General features: G+C 40.5%; 2 protein-coding genes across 4 annotated transcripts in view; one reads left to right on the forward strand and one right to left on the reverse strand.

Moving 5' to 3' along the window:
- Positions 1 to 3,327, reverse strand: part of Wdr37 (WD repeat domain 37) — a 63,534-nt gene extending 60,207 nt beyond the window's left edge. Inside the window, exons 1-3 of one of the 2 annotated variants that reach the window (XM_076572875.1) lie at positions 3,251 to 3,327; positions 822 to 879; positions 325 to 405 (exon numbers count right to left, since the gene is read on the reverse strand). The gene's annotated coding sequence lies outside the window, so the exon portion shown is untranslated. Of the gene's footprint in view, positions 1 to 324; positions 461 to 821; positions 880 to 3,250 lie in introns of those variants that run through there. The other variant, XM_006987847.4, reaches the window with a different exon arrangement.
- On the forward strand, positions 8 to 17,562 carry Idi1 (isopentenyl-diphosphate delta isomerase 1). 2 transcript variants are annotated; one of them, XM_006987848.4, is made up of 6 exons: positions 8 to 692; positions 1,616 to 9,537; positions 11,621 to 11,793; positions 12,175 to 12,267; positions 12,622 to 12,752; positions 15,171 to 17,562. In XM_006987848.4, the coding sequence occupies exons 2-6, from the start codon at positions 9,401 to 9,403 to the stop codon at positions 15,486 to 15,488; spliced, it is 852 nt and encodes a 283-aa protein (XP_006987910.1). In that variant the 5' UTR covers positions 8 to 692; positions 1,616 to 9,400; the 3' UTR covers positions 15,489 to 17,562. The 2 variants fall into 2 exon arrangements, with proteins under 2 accessions (XP_006987910.1, XP_015861858.1); XM_016006372.3 differs by lacking the exons at positions 8 to 692; positions 12,175 to 12,267 and having other exon boundaries at positions 3,718 to 9,537.
- The last annotated feature ends 1,822 nt before the right edge of the window (positions 17,563 to 19,384 follow it).

Genomic DNA, 19,384 nt, shown 5'->3' on the forward strand with positions numbered 1-19,384 from the left:
GCCTGTTGCGCGCGGCTAGTCTCCTGTTTCGGCTTGCGGCTTTTGCGTGGGTTCCTGGCGGCCTCCACTGTGGCCTATGTAGGCCGAGCCAAGACCCAGCGAGTGACTGCAGGAGAACGAGCATGACGCCCTCTGGTGGCGTAAGCCGACCCAGCACTTCCCCCGTCAGGAACTTCCCCAATCACCGGCACTGCTAGACCCCAAATCCTACACCCTACACACACAGTACATACGATCCTTGCAGGAATGGCTGGCTCCCCGTGACCCCGGAGCGTCGGTGACATGGGAAAAGCACGCGCAGCCTCCGGGGCCGTGGGTACTCACCACTGCAGGTGTTCCGGTGAGGGGTCCACGGTCAGGCAGGTTTTAAGTCCATCTGTCCTAAAACTTGCGCAAGCCCAAGAACTAGAAAGGAAAATAATCTATTAAAATGCAAGGTCAAGTGTACTCCAACTTTAACTGGTTTCAGAATCTCTCAAATCCAACCCGCTTTACAAGCTGACTTGCTGGGAACCACTTCTCCGGCAGGGCTCTGTGGGAGTCCTGCTATCTGGCTGCAGGAGAGCCTGATGGAGATAGAACTATTAATATTTCAGCTTATCTGCAGAAGATGACTCACCCAGTTTCCTTCTGAAATATCTGATCACCATTGGCTAAGAAGAGAAAACAGAATCAGCTGTTCACTGCAAAAGGTGGGACTTGAGCTGCCTTTTTTTTTCCCTTTAATCTAGGTTGGGAAGACCTACATAACAGACTGGAACCATTACATAAACAGCCTCCTTGTCTTTGTGGGCAACTTTAACAGGGTGCTTAAAACTCACCTGAGGTAAAAGCATGAAGGCATTTTCCTTCTATATGGGTCAACAAATCTCCCTCTTCCTATAAAATAAAACGAAAGGCTAGGATTCAAGAAGCAGTAATAGCAATGTTTGCTGGAGAAGAAACAAATTTATCATATTTGGAGACTCAAATAACCAAAGCATTCTGTACAAGAAAATGGGGGAGTGTTTGTGTAGTCAGTATAATAACCAAAGCTTACCACTAGAAACAATTCTATAAAATGAACTGAGAAAGAAATTTGACTTCTCAGGGAAATTATTGTCAAACTTGGAGGCTATGATTTCTTTAATAGTATTTTTATTTTATAATTAACTTAATTTCACATATCAGCCACGGATTCCCCCGTCCTCCCTCCTCCCATCCCCTAGTCCTCCCCCCCAATCTACCCCCCACTCCCACCTCCTCCAAGGCAAGGTCTCCCCTGGGGAGTCAGCCCAGCTTGGCAGACTCAGTTGAGGCAGGTCCAGTCCCCTCCTCCCTACACCAAAGCTGAGCAAAGTGTCCCAGCATAGGCCTCAGGCTCCAAAAAGCCAGCTCATGCACCAAGGACAGGTCCTGGCTCCACTGCCTGGGGGCCTCCCAAACAGTTCAAGCCAATCAACTGTCTCACTTATCCTGAGGGCCTGGTCCAGTTCCATGGGGGCTCCTCAGCTATTGGTTCACAGTTCATGTGTTTCCACTAGTTTGGCTATTTGTCCCTGTGCTTCCTCCAACCATTGTCTCAACATCTCTCTTTCATGCAATCTCTCCTCTCTCTCGCTGATTGGACTCCCAGAGCTCCACCTGGAGCTTGGCCATGGATCTCTGCATCTGCTTCCATCAGACACTGTATGAGAGTTCTACCATGACAGTTCGGGTATTCGGCCATCACCAGAGCAGGTCAGCTCAGGCACTCTCTCAACCATTGCCAGTAGTCTACAGTGGAGGTATCTTTATGGATTTCTGGGGACCTCTCTCTAGCACTCTGCTTCTTCCTATTCCCCTGGGGTCTTCATTCATCAAAAACATACAAGTGCTGGAATTTTAGACATGTATCACCACAACCAGTTTTCTTTTCTAAGAAGTAAATTTTTAGTTGGCCTACAAAGTAATGGTTTTATTGTGCCATCTTCATACATATATATTACTATAATTTATTCTTATTAAATCCCTTTCTTGCCCTCCTGTGCTCCTCCTATCCCCTCATTGGTCTCCTTCCTCTCCCAGATAGTCCCTCTTTCTTTCATTTTATGAATATTCTATTGTTTACTCCATCATTTAAACTCTCCTTTTAAAGCTCTCTCCCCAATCATAGTCCCTCTTCTACTTGTATGCCCTTCAAAAATGTGTAAACATGTGTAGATGAATTTAAATATAGAGTCCACATATGATAGAAAGTATGGTACTTTTGTCTTTCTGAGTTTGGCTCATTTTGCTTAACATAAATATCTGTGGATACAAATCTCCTTAACAACCATACCCTTCTATGCCACAGACATTAACTTGCTGCTCTTCTAGCCAAACTGCCTGCTTCTCAAATCTTCTCCTCTGCTTCCATCAGACACTGTATGAGAGTTCTACCATGACAGTTCGGGTATTCGGCCATCCGATCACCAGAGCAGGTCAGCTCAGGCACTCTCTCAACCATTGCCAGTAGTCTACAGTGGAGGTATCTTTGTGGATTTCTGGGGACCTCTCTCTAGCACTCTGCTTCTTCCTATTCCCCTGGGGTCTTCATTCATCATGGTATCTCCCTCTCCGTTCTCCCATTCTGCTCCTGATCCAGCTGGGACCTCCCTCTCCCCTAAGCTCTCTTTCCCCTGACCCTTGCCCTCCATTACCCTCCCACCCCTAGTTTGCTCATGTAGATCTCATCTTGAAGGCTGTGATATTTAAGTAAAATTTTATTTAGTAACAATGAATACATAAGATTCTGCTGTTAGTGGTAGCCAGCAGAAAGCACTGTCAACCACAATCCCATACCCAAGTAACATTCCACTAGGTGACTTTTTTTGCAACAAAGCAGCCATGTTTGGATGGCACTTAAGATACTGTTAATGGAAGTACATTTTATCTTTGATAAATTTAGGGTTCCATAAAAAAAACAGAAAATAGGGGTTGGGTTGGTTGGATGCTCATGCAGAGGACTCAGGTTCAATTCCCAGCACCCACATGATGGCTTACAACTGTCTATAATTCCAGTTCCAGGGTATTCAATGGCTTTTGGCTCCCAGTTCTCACTGTAAATATGTCTAAAAAGCCTCCAGTCAAGACGATAGCATAACCGGAACACTAAGCTGTCTTGAATTTTCCCTGATAAATTAATTACTTCACTACCTTTAAACTTAGCACCTTAGAAAGTCTCAGGGTGTGGGCAAATACAGACAAATTCTTAGCTAGAATGTAACATGAGTAGCCTCTAATGTGATACCTAATGTAGTATTTGACATTCCTGTCAACACCAGAGGCCTCCAGAGCAGTGCTTCCTGTCTGCATTTCTACAGCGTTCTGGTCTTCCGCGTTCACAGTCGAATAACATAACGCTCTAGGCTTTTCCTGGACTACTTCTCCAAACACTTAAAAATTTCTCCTGCGAAAAACAATAGCAAAGATTTAAGAACCCTGTTGTTATTGGGTATGGTGGCTCAAACTATAACTCCAGACTTTGGAAGCTGAAACAGGGTGATCACCAGGAGATTTAGGCAAGCCTAGGCTATACATAGTTCCAGGCCAACCTGAACTGCAAAATGCCCCCCCCCAAAAAACCTGCCAATGTTGTCAGATAGTCACTGTATGATTATGCTTCCTCTACTTACTAGTGTTACATCTCCATCACCATCTGACAGACATAACTTTAACATGGAAGGGTTTGCTTTGGCTCATGGTCTTAGAGGCTCTGTCCATGTTTTCTTGGGCTCCTGAGCTTGTGCAAAAGCATGTAGAAGGAGAGAGTCAGGGTTAGATACAGCCTCAAGGATATGCCTTCAATGACCCACCTCCTCCAGCAGGTCACCTTCCTACCTTTTACCACTTCCTAATATTCCAGTAATACCATTGTTATAAATCTATCATACATTAGGCCACAGACCAATCTTAGATGGCAACCTCAGATGGCATTTTTCAGGCACTGTCCACATTTCACTAGAGAAAAGGTCTCTCTTGGCCTGAATATCATCAGATAAACTAGGCTGGTTGGCCAGAGAGCCCCAGGGATTTATCTGTCTCTGCCTCCCCAACTCTGGGTTTATCAGTGTACACACCAGGCCCAAATTATTTGTTGATTGTTTTTGAGACTGGTTTCCCTATGTAGCTTTAGCTGGCCTACCACTCCTAACTGAAACTCATAGAAATCCATTTGTCTCACTCTGCCACCTGAGTGCTAGGATTAAGGTGTGTGCCACCACACCTGGCTCCAAACCATCTTTTTTAATGTGGGTTCTGGGAATCAAACTCAAGTCCTCATGGGTGGTGAAATTTTATTTGTGCTGAAATGTGGTGATACTGTGTCCTCCAATATATTGTACATCTTAATAAACTTAACTGGGGTCAGAGAACAGAACAGCCACTAGATAGACATATAGGCCAGAAAATGGTGGCGCACACACACCTTTAATCCTAGCATTCTGGAGGCAGAGATCCATTCACCCATTGGGATTTCTGTGAGTTAAAAGCCACACTGGAAACAGCCAGGCATGGTGACACACACCTTTAATCCCAGAAAGTGATGGCAGGAAGCAGAAAGGTATATAATGTGTGAAAACTAGGAACTAGAGTCCTGTTAAGCTTTTAGGCTTTTGAGCAGCAGTTCAGCTGAGATCCATTCGGATGAGGACACAGAGGCTTCCAGTTTGAGGAAACAGGATCAGCTGAGGAACTGGCGAAGTGAGGTTAGCTGTGGCTTGTTTGTTTCTCTGATCTTTCAGCATTCACTCCAATACGTGGCTCCGGGTTTGTTTTTATTAATAAGACCTTTTAAGATTCATGTTACACTCATGCTTTGACTTCAACATCTAAGCAATCTCCCCTCAAATACTGTGTTTTCAAGAATATTCTCATCCAACCTAATCACACACGTTATGTGTTTTTCCCCTCTTCCTAAAGGATTCCAAATATTCAAAGAATATGAAGTGAGGTCCTAAGGCAATAGAAGAATCAACCAGCCTGGTGGCTTGGGTCTGTAGCCACAACTACTCAGGAACTTGAGACAGGAGGATCCCAAGTTCAATGCATGTTTGGGCTATAGAGTGGGTTGAAGGCAAGTCTGGGTAACTTAGTGAGAACCTATCTCCAAGTTTATAAAAGTGAAAAGAGAGGGCTGGGTATATAGTCCAGGGATATATTCCTCACCTAACACACATGAGGTCTCAGGCATGATCTTCAACAATGGGTATATGAACCCCTCTCCAGCTCCTCTGACTTTACTGTAACACTCATTGAATATTTCTCAAACTGGGTGTGTTAATTAGCTTCCCATTGCTGTGATCAAATGCCTGTAAACAAAGGAGGAATTATTAATTTTAGTTGATCATTTCAGAAGTTTCAGTCCATGGTCACTAGGCTGTATTGACTTTGAGCCTGTGGGGACTGGAAGGTGATCATCATGATAGAGAGGGCATGATTGAGCAAAACTGATCACCTTACTGAAACCAGGAAGGGCATGGGAAGAAACAAGACATAATCTTCAAGAATGTGTTCCCAGTGACCTAGTTCCTCCAGCTAGGCTCTAGTCTAAAAATGTCCATTATTTCTTAACAGTTCCTTCAGTTGCCAGTGCACTAAGGGATTAATCCACTGATAATACCATAATGCTTATGATATCATGACCCCAGGCTCAAGCTCTAACTCCTGCTGTGTTCCTGCATTGGGGACCAAGCCTTCAACACATGACCTTTGAAGCTTATTTCCTGTCCAAACCATGAGCAATGAGGAAAAAGAATTTCCTTATATATTTCTTTAAGATTTTAAAAACTCAGTCTATTGGTTAGATTATTCTACCACTTTGTTTCTTTTCTCATCACCCATAATACATAAAATACATAAAACTGATTACAAAACTACTACAATGTAATAGTTGAAGAAAACCTCTGAAATCATGCCAAAGGTTCAACATGTACAGTGCAATCTTATGTAATTATTAAAAAAAAAGCAATTATTTATTTTCTAAATTCCTATATTGTTCATCTCTACTTATCTTTTGAACCTTATACTCACATTCTTGGTACTGTTGGTTGGACCAGAATGAGATTCTGATACAAAAGCAGATATATAAATCTAAATCAAGCAATCCATAGCAAAGGCCAATTCAAAAAGATTGCAGGACTTTCCAAATTAGTCCTCTAGAAAGTTCAATTAAAATAGAGGGCATCTACCAATTGGGACTAAGGTTGAAGGGATATGAAAAGCTGAAGAATCCCCAGAAAGGAAACTATTACCATGAAGTACTGAAAAACTCAAAGGCTAGTAATCCAGTTAGAAGTTATAGATTACTGCTGAGTTTCTCTGAAATATTAGAGTCTAGAACTATCTTCCTTCCAACTTTCAAAGATAACACACAGCTAAAGGTCTGTTCATGAGCTACTAAGTTTTATTTCCCTTCTAGCTCTACAACCCTTGTCCTTTTTTCTAGCATTGTTTTGATAAAATAAAAACAAACATGTACATTAAAATATTTCAAACTAGGCATGTTAATGCATGCCTGAAATCATAGCATGTAGGAAGCCCAGGCAAAAGGTAAGTTCAAGATCAGCCTAGTGCTACATCACATCTCAGACACTTTCCTCAGCAATGGAGAAATACTACTAGTCCAAAGCCAGCATGAGGCTACATCATATCTCAAACACTGTCCTTACCATAGAGGAAAGACCATTAGTACAAGGCTAATCTGGATTACTTATATCTTTTCAGTTTAGCCTGTGGTGGATAGCAAGACCCATCTTCAAAATCTCCAGTCACAGGTCTTGAGAAAATGCTCCTACTTTTTTTTTTTTTTAAAGATTTTAAGTTGTTGTGTGAATAAGTGTTTGCCTGCATTTATATATCTGTATCACATGTGTGCCTGGTTGTTAGTGGCAGCCAGAAAGTGTCAGATCCCCAGAACTGTGACCTGCCATGTGGATACTAGGAACTGAATCCAGGTCCTCTACAAGAGCAGCCAGTTCTTCATGGCTAAGCCATTTCTCCAGTGTGCCTCCCTCCTCATCTTGATGGGAAAAGCTACAGGGTCATTTAGTTTACAGAGGCTTCTGATGGAAAAATAATCTGCTGTAAACCATTTCAAACAGTTGTATCTGGAATAACACCTACAGGAGCCATCCTGCAGGAGTAATAATTGAGCAATACACAGCTGTCATTGTTGCGTAGCTTCATGATGTCCATCCAGTATTCAGAGTGGCTGGCTGGTTGGCTGGTTGGCCTCAAAAAAAAAAAAAAAAAAGAAAAAGAAAAGAAAAGAAAAAGTTCCAGAAATGGGAAATCACTATTACAAAACAGAAAGAAAAGCGAGCCCGTGTGCTTGTTTATCAAAAACTAACCAGAGCTGGGGAAATGGCTCAGTCGGTAGGTAAAGTGCTTGCCATGCAAGGATAATGATCTCAGTTTGAATCCCCAAAATCCACATAAAAACTGGGCCTTGGGGGGTGGAAGGAGGGAGGACAGGGGAATCTGTGGTTGGTATCAAAAATGAATAGAAAATCTCTTAATAAAAAAATAATAAAAGTTTGAGACAATTAAAAATGAAAAAAAACCAAAACAAAACAAAACAAAAAAACAAAACCAACTGGGCCTGGAAGTGTACCTGTGATCCCATTGTTGGGGAGGCTAGGATTGGCTGAACTCTGGACCTTGCTAGCTAGCCAGTCTAACCAATAATCCAGCTCCAGGCTCAGTGAGAGACACTATCTCAAAAAATAAGGTACAGAGCCTTATTTTATTTTATTTAATTTTTTTGAGGAAGACCTGTCATCAACTGACCTCCACATATAAATGCACACACACACACACACACACGCACACGCACACGCACACGCACACGCACATGCACACAAATGACTGTGATCACCTGGAAGCTACTGAAAATACTTGTTTGCCTACTAATTTGTCACATAAAACGTTCTTCATACATTTTACCTAATACAACACACACAGCTGTGTCCAGAGTGTCTAGAGACCAACAAGTTTGAGAACTGGTGCACCGCACTGCTTAGCTGACAACTTCAGAATATTGAATTCCACAGGCATTGGATTGGAAAGAGGGTTGGGTAAAGTGTGAAAGCATAAAGAACTGAGCTCAAATTCCTAGCACCCATGTATAAAGTCAGGCATATCAATGGTATCTATGATCCCAAACTGGGGAGCAGAGGCATGAGGATTTGTTGGCTATTCAATCTCAGCTAAATCAATAAGCTCCAAAATCAATGATACCCTCTCTCAAAAAATAAGATGGAGGGGCTAGCGAGATGGCTTAATGGGTAAAGGCACCTGCCCCCAAGCCTGAAGACCTGGACGTGTTACTACTCAGAACCCACGTGGTGGAAGGAGAGATAGGACTCTCTTAACTGTCCTCCACCAGAGCACTGTGGTACGCCCATTCACATGCAAAATAAATAAACCTGTAATTTTTAAAATGTTAATTAAAAAAAGTGAGAGGAAGACATCATGTACCTGAACACACACATGCATATAATGCATACACTACAATACACATCACAAAAAATAAACGAATTGATGTAATAGATGAACTTTCGACCAATTTCATCACATCTCATTTACACGAACCTCACATATCCTGTAGTGAAAGACTTCTAACATATAACCTTGCTTCACTAAATTTATTAAGAATGGATTGTCACATGATGGTTTGATGACTATCAAATTAATCCAGTCCAAACGTTGGTTCCCCAACCTGCCTCAACTTCATTTAACTTTGCTGAACAATTTATTCCACATTGCAAAGCACGTTGGGAATTAGCGCTGCTGCAAATGTACAGAATTTTCTTACTGGAATAACATGTTGGGGAAGCAGGGTTAAATCTTCTAAACCAATACATTAACAGTGATTTCTTGCTTTTTCTTAACTTTCATCAAGTTCATCCAACTGGAGTTTCATTCCGCCCTCTAGGACTGATTCTAAAGGACAGAATATCGGGCAGTGATCTCTGGGAAGAAAAGCAGTGGCGTCCCTGTGAAAAGACTGCACTCCCTAGAGCTCCCGTCTCAAGGCGTCTGACGTCATCACGCACACACACCCAAGTCAGGTCAGGGGCCCGCCCTGGCCTTGCCGCCAGCTGATTGGCGAGCCCGCATGGTCGAAGGTGCCATTGGCTGGTGGCCGATTGGGCCGCACCATCTTTAAGGCACCTTCCCAGTAGAGAAGCTTCCCTTCCACGAGGCAGCTAGGCGTGCTGACAGTCCCAGCTGTGCACCGGGAGTCGCCAACACCCTCGTTCGCGGTCCAGTTCGGCAGCCGTTTCTTGAAACCTCCAGAGACTTTTCCAGAGCCACGCGCCAGGGAGGTGGCACCACCGCGCGCCTGCCTGGCGCGGTCGTGACGTCAGGCTTACGCTAGTGGCGATTGGCTGAGGAAATGTGGCGCGGACGGGCGCTGGCGCGAGTGATTGGACATGCCGTTAGGGGGCGGTGTCTGAAGGCGGGGCTTGCTGCGAAGAGCGTTGAAATACGGGGCACCTCAGCACTTCAAGGCGCTTCTAGCCGGAGTCTCTGGTAAGAGTCACTTTGTTGAGGGATGGCGCGGGGGACCAGGAGGTGCTGGGTGGCAGGCTGAGGCTGAGGTGACGCGGTTTCCCAGCTTGGCTCGCCATGGTGGGCATTTGACGTTCGGTCCGCCTGGGACTGTTGCTCCCCTTGGGCTGGGTACTGGTTCTGGGGCGGGTTGGGTGATGGGCTGCATCCCAGTGGCAGAGCTTCGGATCCAACGGGCTGTCTGTCGGTGGAGACGCCCTGAGAAGCGATCCAGTAGTCCGAGAAATGCTGCGGTTCATAGACCTTGGGGAGCTGAGTTATAAAAAAGGAACTGACTTGACTTAAGAAAATCTAGTCTTTGCTCCATTATGGAGCACCTCACTTGTCTGGCTGCTTGCTTCTAGTTTTAGAGAGGATTTGCAGGTATTGTGGTTGTTAAATGTCCCGGTGAATTTTATAAAGAAATGGAGACGCCTCTCCTATATGTTCCTGGATCTTTTTCTTGAGTTAGGTGATGTGTATTTTCCACACCTTATCTTTAAATGGGTAAGAAAATGAAGTTGATTCTTAATATCCTGGCATTATGAGTTAAAGACTTTTTTTTTCAAAAAGTTTAGTAATTCCACAAGAATGAAATCAACCTTAGAATTTTAAATTAGCCTATGAATGTCGAAAATATACCCTGTCAGTTGAAGTACATTTTCACTTCTTACAGTGCTTGTCCTTTCCTGTAATCATTAACCTCATTGCTGTTTTTTGAGGTTGTTGTTGTGGTGGTGGTTTTTTTTGGGGGGGTGTGTGTTTTTTTTTGTACTCAGTATTTTAGCCTTATTGTCATCAGTGGTATTCCCCTGTCTCCCGATTAGTTCATTCTGTACTCTATTTAGTTTTAGAAAGTTGTATTAGCCATTCAAAGGTATGTTTTAACTCCAGTAATCTGTATATTTGAAAGTAGATTACATAGAATCTTCAAAATAAATTGTGGGAAAACTTATTTTAAAAAACCGAGAGGATATGTAAGGACTCTTACAAAGATTAGAAAAGTTAGAAATTGCTGGATAGAGATGTGCAAAAGATGTTACAATACAGAAAGTGGTCTAAATTTACACTTAAGTTGAGAAAATTAGGTGTCTGCACTAAGGTCAGGATGTATGAAGTATAACCTAATAATTGATTGTAAGAAAAAAAATCATTTTGTGACATGGGGATTAAGTGAAATTTATATTTTAGTGTCCATAAATAAAAGACTGACTGGAACACAGCTGCACCTAGTTCCACATTGTCTAGTTTAGGCATTGTCTAATTCTTGCACTTATAAAAGCAGAATTGACAGTATAATAATTCACTGTTCAGAAAAAAAAATTCCAGGAACTGCTCTAAAGCATCCACTTGAATATAGTGAATAAAGTTTTTGCCTCTTCATCAAAAATATTATCTATATATTGCCCTTAGGAGAATTGACAGAATTGTTGCATAAGTCTTTTCTAACTAGGAGCCCAGGTTAAAAATTGGATAAAATCTTATGGGACATTGTTTAAATGTTTGTGAATTGAACTTTGAAACCTAGATTTCAATTAACATTGGTGTGTGGCATTCTTTACCAATCATGTTGAGGATGCAAATGGCAAAAACACTTGGAATGATTTTAGGAACATGTAATAAAGAATTGAGAAACTGTTGTGGAAAAATAGGATGAAAAATTAGGTTGGAGCCAGATCACGAGTAGAAAAATATATAAAGAAAAATACACAAAAGGAGGAGTTGATTTTCCAATGCTACAAGAGGTGTCAGCTCAGTAATTTGAATAGAACATTGAGTTTGGCACTTTAGAGCAACTGTTATAAAAGGCTAGGTATGATTGTCATAGGAGAAATGATGGTCCAAGTAGGGTTGAGTATTTGAGTATTTGAGTTGAGTATTTGGCCAGTGGCATCCTTGGAGAAACCCACAGGGTTGGAGTGGTGAGGCTGCAGATGGGAACAATAGGCATAATTAATTATAAGCTTAATGGCTGAATTAGCTCCTCAGCTCAAATCTAGATATGCTTCTCTATATGTATATGCCATTTAGAAAACTATAATATGATGACCTTTTTCAATATTAGTGTTCTAGGTCAGATCAGACATTCTGTCACAATGCCAGAAATAAATACCAGCCATCTTGATGAACAACAAGTTCAACTTCTAGCAGAGATGTGTATTCTTATTGATGAAAATGACAATAAAATTGGGGCTGACACCAAGAAAAACTGTCACCTGAATGAAAACATTGACAAAGGTACTGTTTTAAAATATTTTTTACAAAGTGATCTGTGTAGACATTTCCAGTTAGCTGACAAAAATATTGGGATAAAAGGAATGCTTTTTTCTTTTGGGGGTGAAGAGAGTCTTACTGTGTAGCTTTGGCTACTATTCCTGAAAGAGCATTTGGCCTGCATCAAAACTGCCAACACTGCCAAGTGAAAAGGAGTTTCACTTGGTGACTAGTCTTGCTGTTTTGCTGGAACTATTCTCCATAACAGCCATGCAGAAATTCCTGTTAGAAGACTGGAAAATAGCAGAACTGTCAACAGGTTGCTAGTCATATTCTCAACTGCAAGAGGGGAAATTGGACAAATAACTGGCATTTTCTGACCAATCATACTTATTTTGCTTTTAGGATTATTACATCGAGCTTTTAGTGTCTTCTTATTTAATAGTGAAAATAAGCTCCTGTTACAGCAGAGATCAGATGCTAAAATTACCTTTCCAGGTTAGTATACTTAACGCACAAGGTAGATTCTACTGGGAACTATATTAATCTGATTGAACTTCTTGGAGCCAAGGTCCAAAAGGAATAGCTTGGTAAATGGCTTCATTTATATTTTACATTAAATAAGTTTATCCAATGAATATAACCTTACTATCTGAATTATCTCTGTGTTTTTATCTTCTTGGTTTAAGACAGCATTAAGATTATCCATAACTATCTTTCAGAAAATAATACTGGGAGCCCATTGTAACTGACTTAAAACTCTGTTTATCTGATTACTTATAAAACTTTCCCTTGATCTTGCAAACCTGATTTGAAGAACAGTTCATCTTTGTTCATATTAATATTTTCCAGGTTGTTTCACCAATAGTTGCTGTAGTCATCCATTAAGTAATCCAGGTGAGCTTGAAGAAAACAACGCCATTGGTGTAAAACGAGCTGCACAGAGGCGCTTAAAAGCTGAATTGGGAATTCCCTTAGAAGAGGTAATCAGTCTCCTTAGATAGCCTACAATTGAAACCTAAATCAGTATGTTAAGATATTGACTAATAACCAAAAAGCAATTTTCAGCAGTGCTTTGAGTGGAACCCAGAGTTTTGTACATTCCTGACAAGTACTTTTCCACTAACTTTCAGTTCCAGACCAAGAATTTTGTTTTGAGACAGTTTCACTCTGTAATCCAAGCTGGCCTTAAATTCTTGATCCTCCTGCCTCAGCCTCCCAATTGCTGTGATTACAGTAGTACATAGTCTGTGCTTTATAACTTCCTGATTTATAGAATTAGCCCTTCAATAAGGAATATTGTATACATTTTTATTGTTTTGTTTTTTTTAAATAGTGTCTTGCTGTATAGCTCCTACTGGTTTCCAACAAATAATATACTTGTTTTTGTCTCTTAAGTGCTGGATTTATTGGCATGTATTCCAAACCCAGCCAAATTTTTTGCTTCTCTTTCTTAAAAAATAACTTTTTATTTTATGGTTTGCCTACATTGATGTTGTGCACCACGTATATGTCTGGTGCTCAAGGAGACCAGAAAGAGGGTGTTAGATCCCCAGGAACTGGAGTAGCAAATAGCTACCACCAGCTGAAAGAGTAGGTGGTGCTCTTAACTGCTGAGCCATCTCTCCAGCCTCGTTAAAAAAAATATGTGATACCTATTTTTGTTTTATGTCTGTGCTTTTCCTACATGTATGTCTTGTGTGCCATGTGCATGCAGTGCAGGAGGAAGCTGAAAGAGGGAGTGGAGTCCCTTGGAACTAGAGTTAAGGCTGGTTGTTAGCTGCCGTGTTGGTGCTAGGACTCAAATCTGAGTCCTGGGGAAGAACAAGACAGTACTCTTACTGCTGAGCTATCTCTCCAGCCTCCTTTCTGAGATGTGATGGATCTCATGTAGCTGAAGATGCCCTTGATGATCCACCTGCCTTCATTTTCCTGGTGCTGAGATTATAAGTATGCACCCTCATGCCTAGTTTATGTGGTAGTGAGGATGGAACCCAGTTCTTCACCCATGCTTGGCAGGTCCTCACTGAGCTAAATCCCAGTACTTGGGAGGCAGAGGTAGATGGTTCTCTGAGTTTCAGGCCAGACTTATCTACATAATGAGTTCCAAGCTAGCCAGGGCTACTTGGAAAGACCTTGCCTCAAAAATGAGTATTTTTTAAGGGAACAATTCCAAGGAAGGAAAAGGTTATTTCAGTTCACTCAGAATTGTGGTTCATGTTCCTAAGGATGTCCACAAGGCAGCATTCATCTCTGATTTGATCAATTAAAAAAGCCATCATATAGACTGGTATATCAATATTGAGCAAAACTAGGACCATGATTTTAAGAAACCAAAATTTAGGGCTAGATAACCTGGAGCTCACTGTGTAGACCAGACTAGCCTTAAACTTATAGAGATCTGCCTGTGTCAGTTTTCAGCCAGCACGCTGGTACTAAAGATGTGCACCACTATGCCTTACTGTCCTCTTTGAACAGTATGACAAAGTGTCTCACATCTAGTTGAAATAGTAAATGTTTTTCAGTAATAGCAACTTTAAAATATGAATGCATTCTATTCTGAATAACCTCTATTGAGTAACGTTCTAGTTTGAGTAACTATTTTTTAATATTTTGAAAAAAATTAACTTATGTTCGGTCTCGAGAATAAAAAATTTAGACACTCAAACAGTAATAATTTTTCCATATATCATCAATAGGAGAATAGTACTTTTAAAAACTCTGATTGTAGCCAGGCTTGGTGGCACACACCTTTAATCCCAGCACTCAGGAGGCAGAGGCGGGCTGATCTCTGTGAGTTTGAGGCCAGCCTGGTCTACAGAGTGAGTTCCAGGATAGGTTTCAAAGCTACACAGAGAAATCCTGTCTAGAAAAACAAACAAACAAAAAACCCTCTGATTGTAAAACGACTCTGCTGCCATTCAAGGTATTGTTAAAGGGCTAGAGGGATGGCTCAGCAGTTAAAAACACTGACTGCTCTTCCAGAGCACCCATGTTTAATACTCAACACCAATATATGTGGCAGCTTATATCCCTCTATTTCCAGTTCTGGGAGATCAGTTGCCCTCTTCTGGTCTCCCAGGGCACTGGGCACACAAGTGGTTCACAGGCATATATGCAGGTAAAACACTCATACACAAAAAGTAAATTTAAAAAACAAGATATTCTTGAATTGTGTTGATTTTAGGTTGTCTTTTTGTCGTTAGTCAGTTTTTCTCTAATTTTTTGAAACAGTGTCTCACTGCACATCCCTATTTAGCTTGGCACTTGCTGTGTAGATGAGACTGGCCTCAAACTCAGAGAACCATCTCCCTCTGCCTGTTGAGTACTGAGATTAAAAACAGGTACACTATGTCCGACTTGGTGGATGGTATTAATTGAGTTTTCTTTTTATGTTGTAGGTTGATCCAAATGAGATGCATTATCTAACACGAATTTACTACAAGGCCCAATCTGATGGTATCTGGGGTGAACATGAAATTGATTATATTTTGTTTCTGAGGAAGAATGTAACCTTGAATCCAGATCCCAATGAGATTAAAAGCTATCTCTATGTATCAAAGGAAGAACTCAAAGAAATTATGAAGAAAGCAGCCAGTGGTGAAATTAAGTTAACTCCATGGTTTAAAATTATTGTAGACACTTTTCTCTTTAAATGGTGGGATAACTTAAACCATTTGAGTCAGTTTGTTGACCATAAGAAAATACATAGAATGTGAATGTGTAACTGAATTGAAAATTTTTTCTACCTAGTAAGATGGTTTTTTTTGTTTCCTTTTGTTTTGAACTGGGCTCCCTTTTATGATACATGGGTATTTTACAACCAGAATTTGTTTGAGAAAAAAGCCCACTGACTTACAGTTTTGTATTATCTATCCCATGTGTATGCACTGATGTTTATAGAGGACATTTATGAGAGGTTATTGCAAAATTATGCCATAAATAAAACTTAATTTAGCCTGTCCAAATATATGACTGACACGATTGAAGAAATAAGTAGAACTCTTAATTTTTTTACATTTTGACAAACATTTTCAGAACACTTTGCTATTTGCCAAGTGTATTTTTATACCATTAAATTATATCATTGTAGACGAATTTCTAAGTGGTCTTATTAAATAAAGACAGAAAAATGAGCAAAAGAGACTACTTAGCTGCTTCAAAACAGCACTTATATATTTAACTGGTTAAGGCCAGGGATACAGCTCAGTGGTACCATGATTGCTTTGCAGGCATGAGATCATGGGTTGTTGAGTCCCTAATCCTTAAAATAATTATAACAATAATAACAGGCAGAGCAGGTTCAAGGGAGAGTAAATGGTATCCAATCACCCTCATAATTTCAGGACCCCCTTCATAATCAAATCTCTGGATGCTCAAGTCTTATACAAGATGACATTGTATTTGACTTACGCACATCGTTAACTCTTCACCTCATCTCTGGGTTGGTTGTAGCACTGAATACAATGTAAATGCTAACAAATGATTGTTTTACTATGCTTTGTGATAAGTAAAAGTCTACATGTCTGCATATTCAGTACAGATCAAATATTAATATGTGATTGGTTTGAAACCTTGGGTGGTTGGCCCACAGATTGGAAAGGCCAGTTCTGTATGCTAATTTTTTGTCACTTTTGGTTGATATTGTGCTTTAACCATTCTGAAATTATTTTACTACTTAAAGTTAACTATTACTTTTAGTGGTAATGGTAACTGCTTAACTTTTAAATAGTTACTTACCATTTACCAAAATCTATTCATAATTATAGTGGAAGAGATGTTAGTCATAAGGTGGGAGTGAGTTCTTTACAAGAGTTGAGAAAACTCTTACCACTACCAGCACTGGGCCTGGTTAATCTTGTTGTAGGTGTCTGACCTATGTTGGATGTTTAGTAGCATCTCTGCACCCTGTACACTCAATATCATTTAGCATTCCTTTGCTAAGACAACACCTCCCCAAAAAATGGGGGTGGGGTGGGTTTTCAGGCAGGGTTATTCTGTGTAGCCCTGGCTGTTCTAGAGCTTACTCTATAGACCAGAATAGCCTCGGAACTCAGGATCTTCCTGCCTCTTGTCTCCAAAGTGCATGAACCACCATGCCCAGCAACAACCAAAATTTTAATGGATAGTACCAAGTGCTGCATAGGGACAGAGACACCTCTAGTAGAAAATCACTCACTGTTCTGTAGTAAGGGCTTACTTTAGAGGTAGAAGCAGGAGGGAGTAGCAGTGAGGAAGTCAATGATCAATAGACTGATGTTATAGAATAGGCATATATTGAGATTGTGTCTTGATTAATGTACTTTTTAAAACTTGCCACAGGTGTGTCAAATTTGTGCTCTTAGACTTAAATGCTGTATAATGAATAATTTTTTTTCTTATAAAAATTTTATAGTTTAATTTCTTGATAATTCAGAATAGTTAATTTATCTGAAGATACAGTTATGTAGCAAGTATTTATTGAAAATTTAAAAAATAAATTATTTTAATATTATCTGGTTTGTTACTATCTGGATATAATAGGTTAGTCTGCATATTGTATTTTAAACATGATAAATCCTATATACCTTAAACTTATTTAAAATATTTCTAGTTTTAATTTCTACAAATTGGGGACTAACTACCTATAATTAGTTTCTCAGTAGCTTTATAGCTAATGGCTGTCATGATGAAGAGTGCAACCTAGGACTCTGTAAAGTCAAGTAAGTGTTAGATATTACTGTGTTGCTAGAATGTTGCTTAGGGTATGATGTGTATTAATATCTCGACCCAATAAACTCCTTGGCACCAACATCTTTTAAAATAAGGAATTGTGTCCCTCTCCTAAAATATAGCTACCTCTCTGACCCTTAAGGACTATAACTTAGACATGTTAGTTCTGAAGTTTTTAGTTGTTTAATGTGTTAGTGATGCTACCGGATGGGGTGGGAACAGTGGCTTTATGAATGGAAGAGACACATTAGCAGGACATGCCTAGAATGAGTCTTAGTGAAAGTTGTCTTTAATCCTTTGGAGATGCTGGTGCAATGAGATTCCCTAAGTTGGATCAGTCCCATATGTTGGACCCTTACCAGGAGCAAGAAATAGATCCCTTATGGAATGAGGTTTCTTGAATATCTTACAAAGATAAACTTTTTTTTAAGATTTGTATTTTTTAATCTTAAAGATGTACGTTTTACAGAGTGAATTTGAGCATGTTATACTTGTATATGCTTCCTGCCTTTACAGTTTTAATATGCATGTATGTGGTGTGTATGCATATATGTGCATGTGAAGACTAGAGGAGGGTGGTGGACACTTTCTCAGTTCACCTCAGGTTTTTAAGGCAGGTTTTCTCACTGAACCTAAAGATAGGCTGGCTGGCTAGTGAGCTCCTGCAATCCACCTATTCTTGTCCCTGGATGCTGGGGTTATTGGGACAAGTGATGTGCCTTTCTAAACTTTAAATTGTTCCCCAAGATTTTCTACCTCAAAGACATTAGCAAAAACATCTTAACCTAAATTTACTAGCAGTCTACATGTCAAAAATCTTTGTAAGGGTGGTGGTTGAATCATTAATCTGCTCCAGTAGCAATGCTTAGGAAAAGTCAATCACTATTATTGTAAGTACCAGTAACACTGCCCAGTGAGGGACTGACTAGAGGCCCCTTTAGAGTTTCCATTCAACCCATAGATTATGAGGGACATGTTGACCATGAGGACAATAAGCAAGGCTATGCTCAATAACAGCATTAGGTCCTCAGAGCACGTAGTCAAGTGTGGTTTTGCTGTCCATCCAGCCATGTTTCATGAGTTCCAAAGCTGTTTACTGGGTCCCCAACACCCTCCTCCCCCAAAAATAAAAATATTAATTAAAAAAAGAAAGCAAATAAAAAACCACTTTACTCCATCTTTTTCTCCATCCTGCCTCTCCATCACCTCTTCATTCATCTTAGTAGCATTGGGAACTATGGGGTGTGTCACACAATATATCCTTTTGTCCAAATAGCTTTATTTGCAAATGTTTACTGTAATGAGTTTTGTTGGTCTGGTTCGAGGCCTCTGGCTTCTGGTACACAATCAATGACTGGGCCCTCACCAGAACTCCTCTCAGATATCTTGTGTTGTCCTGAGTCATGGAGGTCCTGTGCTGTGGTATAATGCTCTTGTTTTTTTTTTTGTTTTGTTTTTGTTTTTGTTTTTTGGTTTTTTGGTTTTTTTCGAGACAGGGTTTCTCTGCATAGCTTTGCGCCTTTCCTGGAGCTCACTTGGTAGCCTAGGCTGGCCTCGAACTCACAGAGATCCGCCTGGCTCTGCCTCCCGAGTGCTGGGATTAAAGGCGTGCGCCACCATCGCCCGGCTTTTTGTTTTGTTTTGTTTTTTGTTTTTTTGTTTTTTTGTACTCTTGTAAACTATAAAGATTTGTCATTTGAATTGGTTTAATAAAATGTTGATTGGTCAGTAGCCAGGCAGGAAGTATAGGCTGGGCAAGCAGACAGGAGAATTCTGGGAAGATGAAGGGCAGAATCAGGAGTCACCAGCCAGATGTAGAGGAAGCAAGATGATAATGTTGGACTGAGAAAAGGTACCAAGCCACGTGGCTAAACATAGATAAGAATTATGGGTTAATTTAAGT

Source organism: Peromyscus maniculatus, chromosome 5 (genome assembly GCF_049852395.1).
Source record: "Peromyscus maniculatus bairdii isolate BWxNUB_F1_BW_parent chromosome 5, HU_Pman_BW_mat_3.1, whole genome shotgun sequence".
NCBI lineage: Eukaryota > Metazoa > Chordata > Mammalia > Rodentia > Cricetidae > Peromyscus > Peromyscus maniculatus.

Coding starts and splice junctions, on each gene's coding strand:
- Idi1 (XM_006987848.4), top strand. CDS start 9,401: ATGTGGCGCGGACGGGCGCTGGCGCGAGTGATTGGACATGCCGTTAGG. Junction 12,268..12,621: donor TGCTAAAATTACCTTTCCAG/GTTAGTATACTT, acceptor AATATTTTCCAG/GTTGTTTCACCAATAGTTGC. Junction 12,753..15,170: donor TGGGAATTCCCTTAGAAGAG/GTAATCAGTCTC, acceptor TTTATGTTGTAG/GTTGATCCAAATGAGATGCA.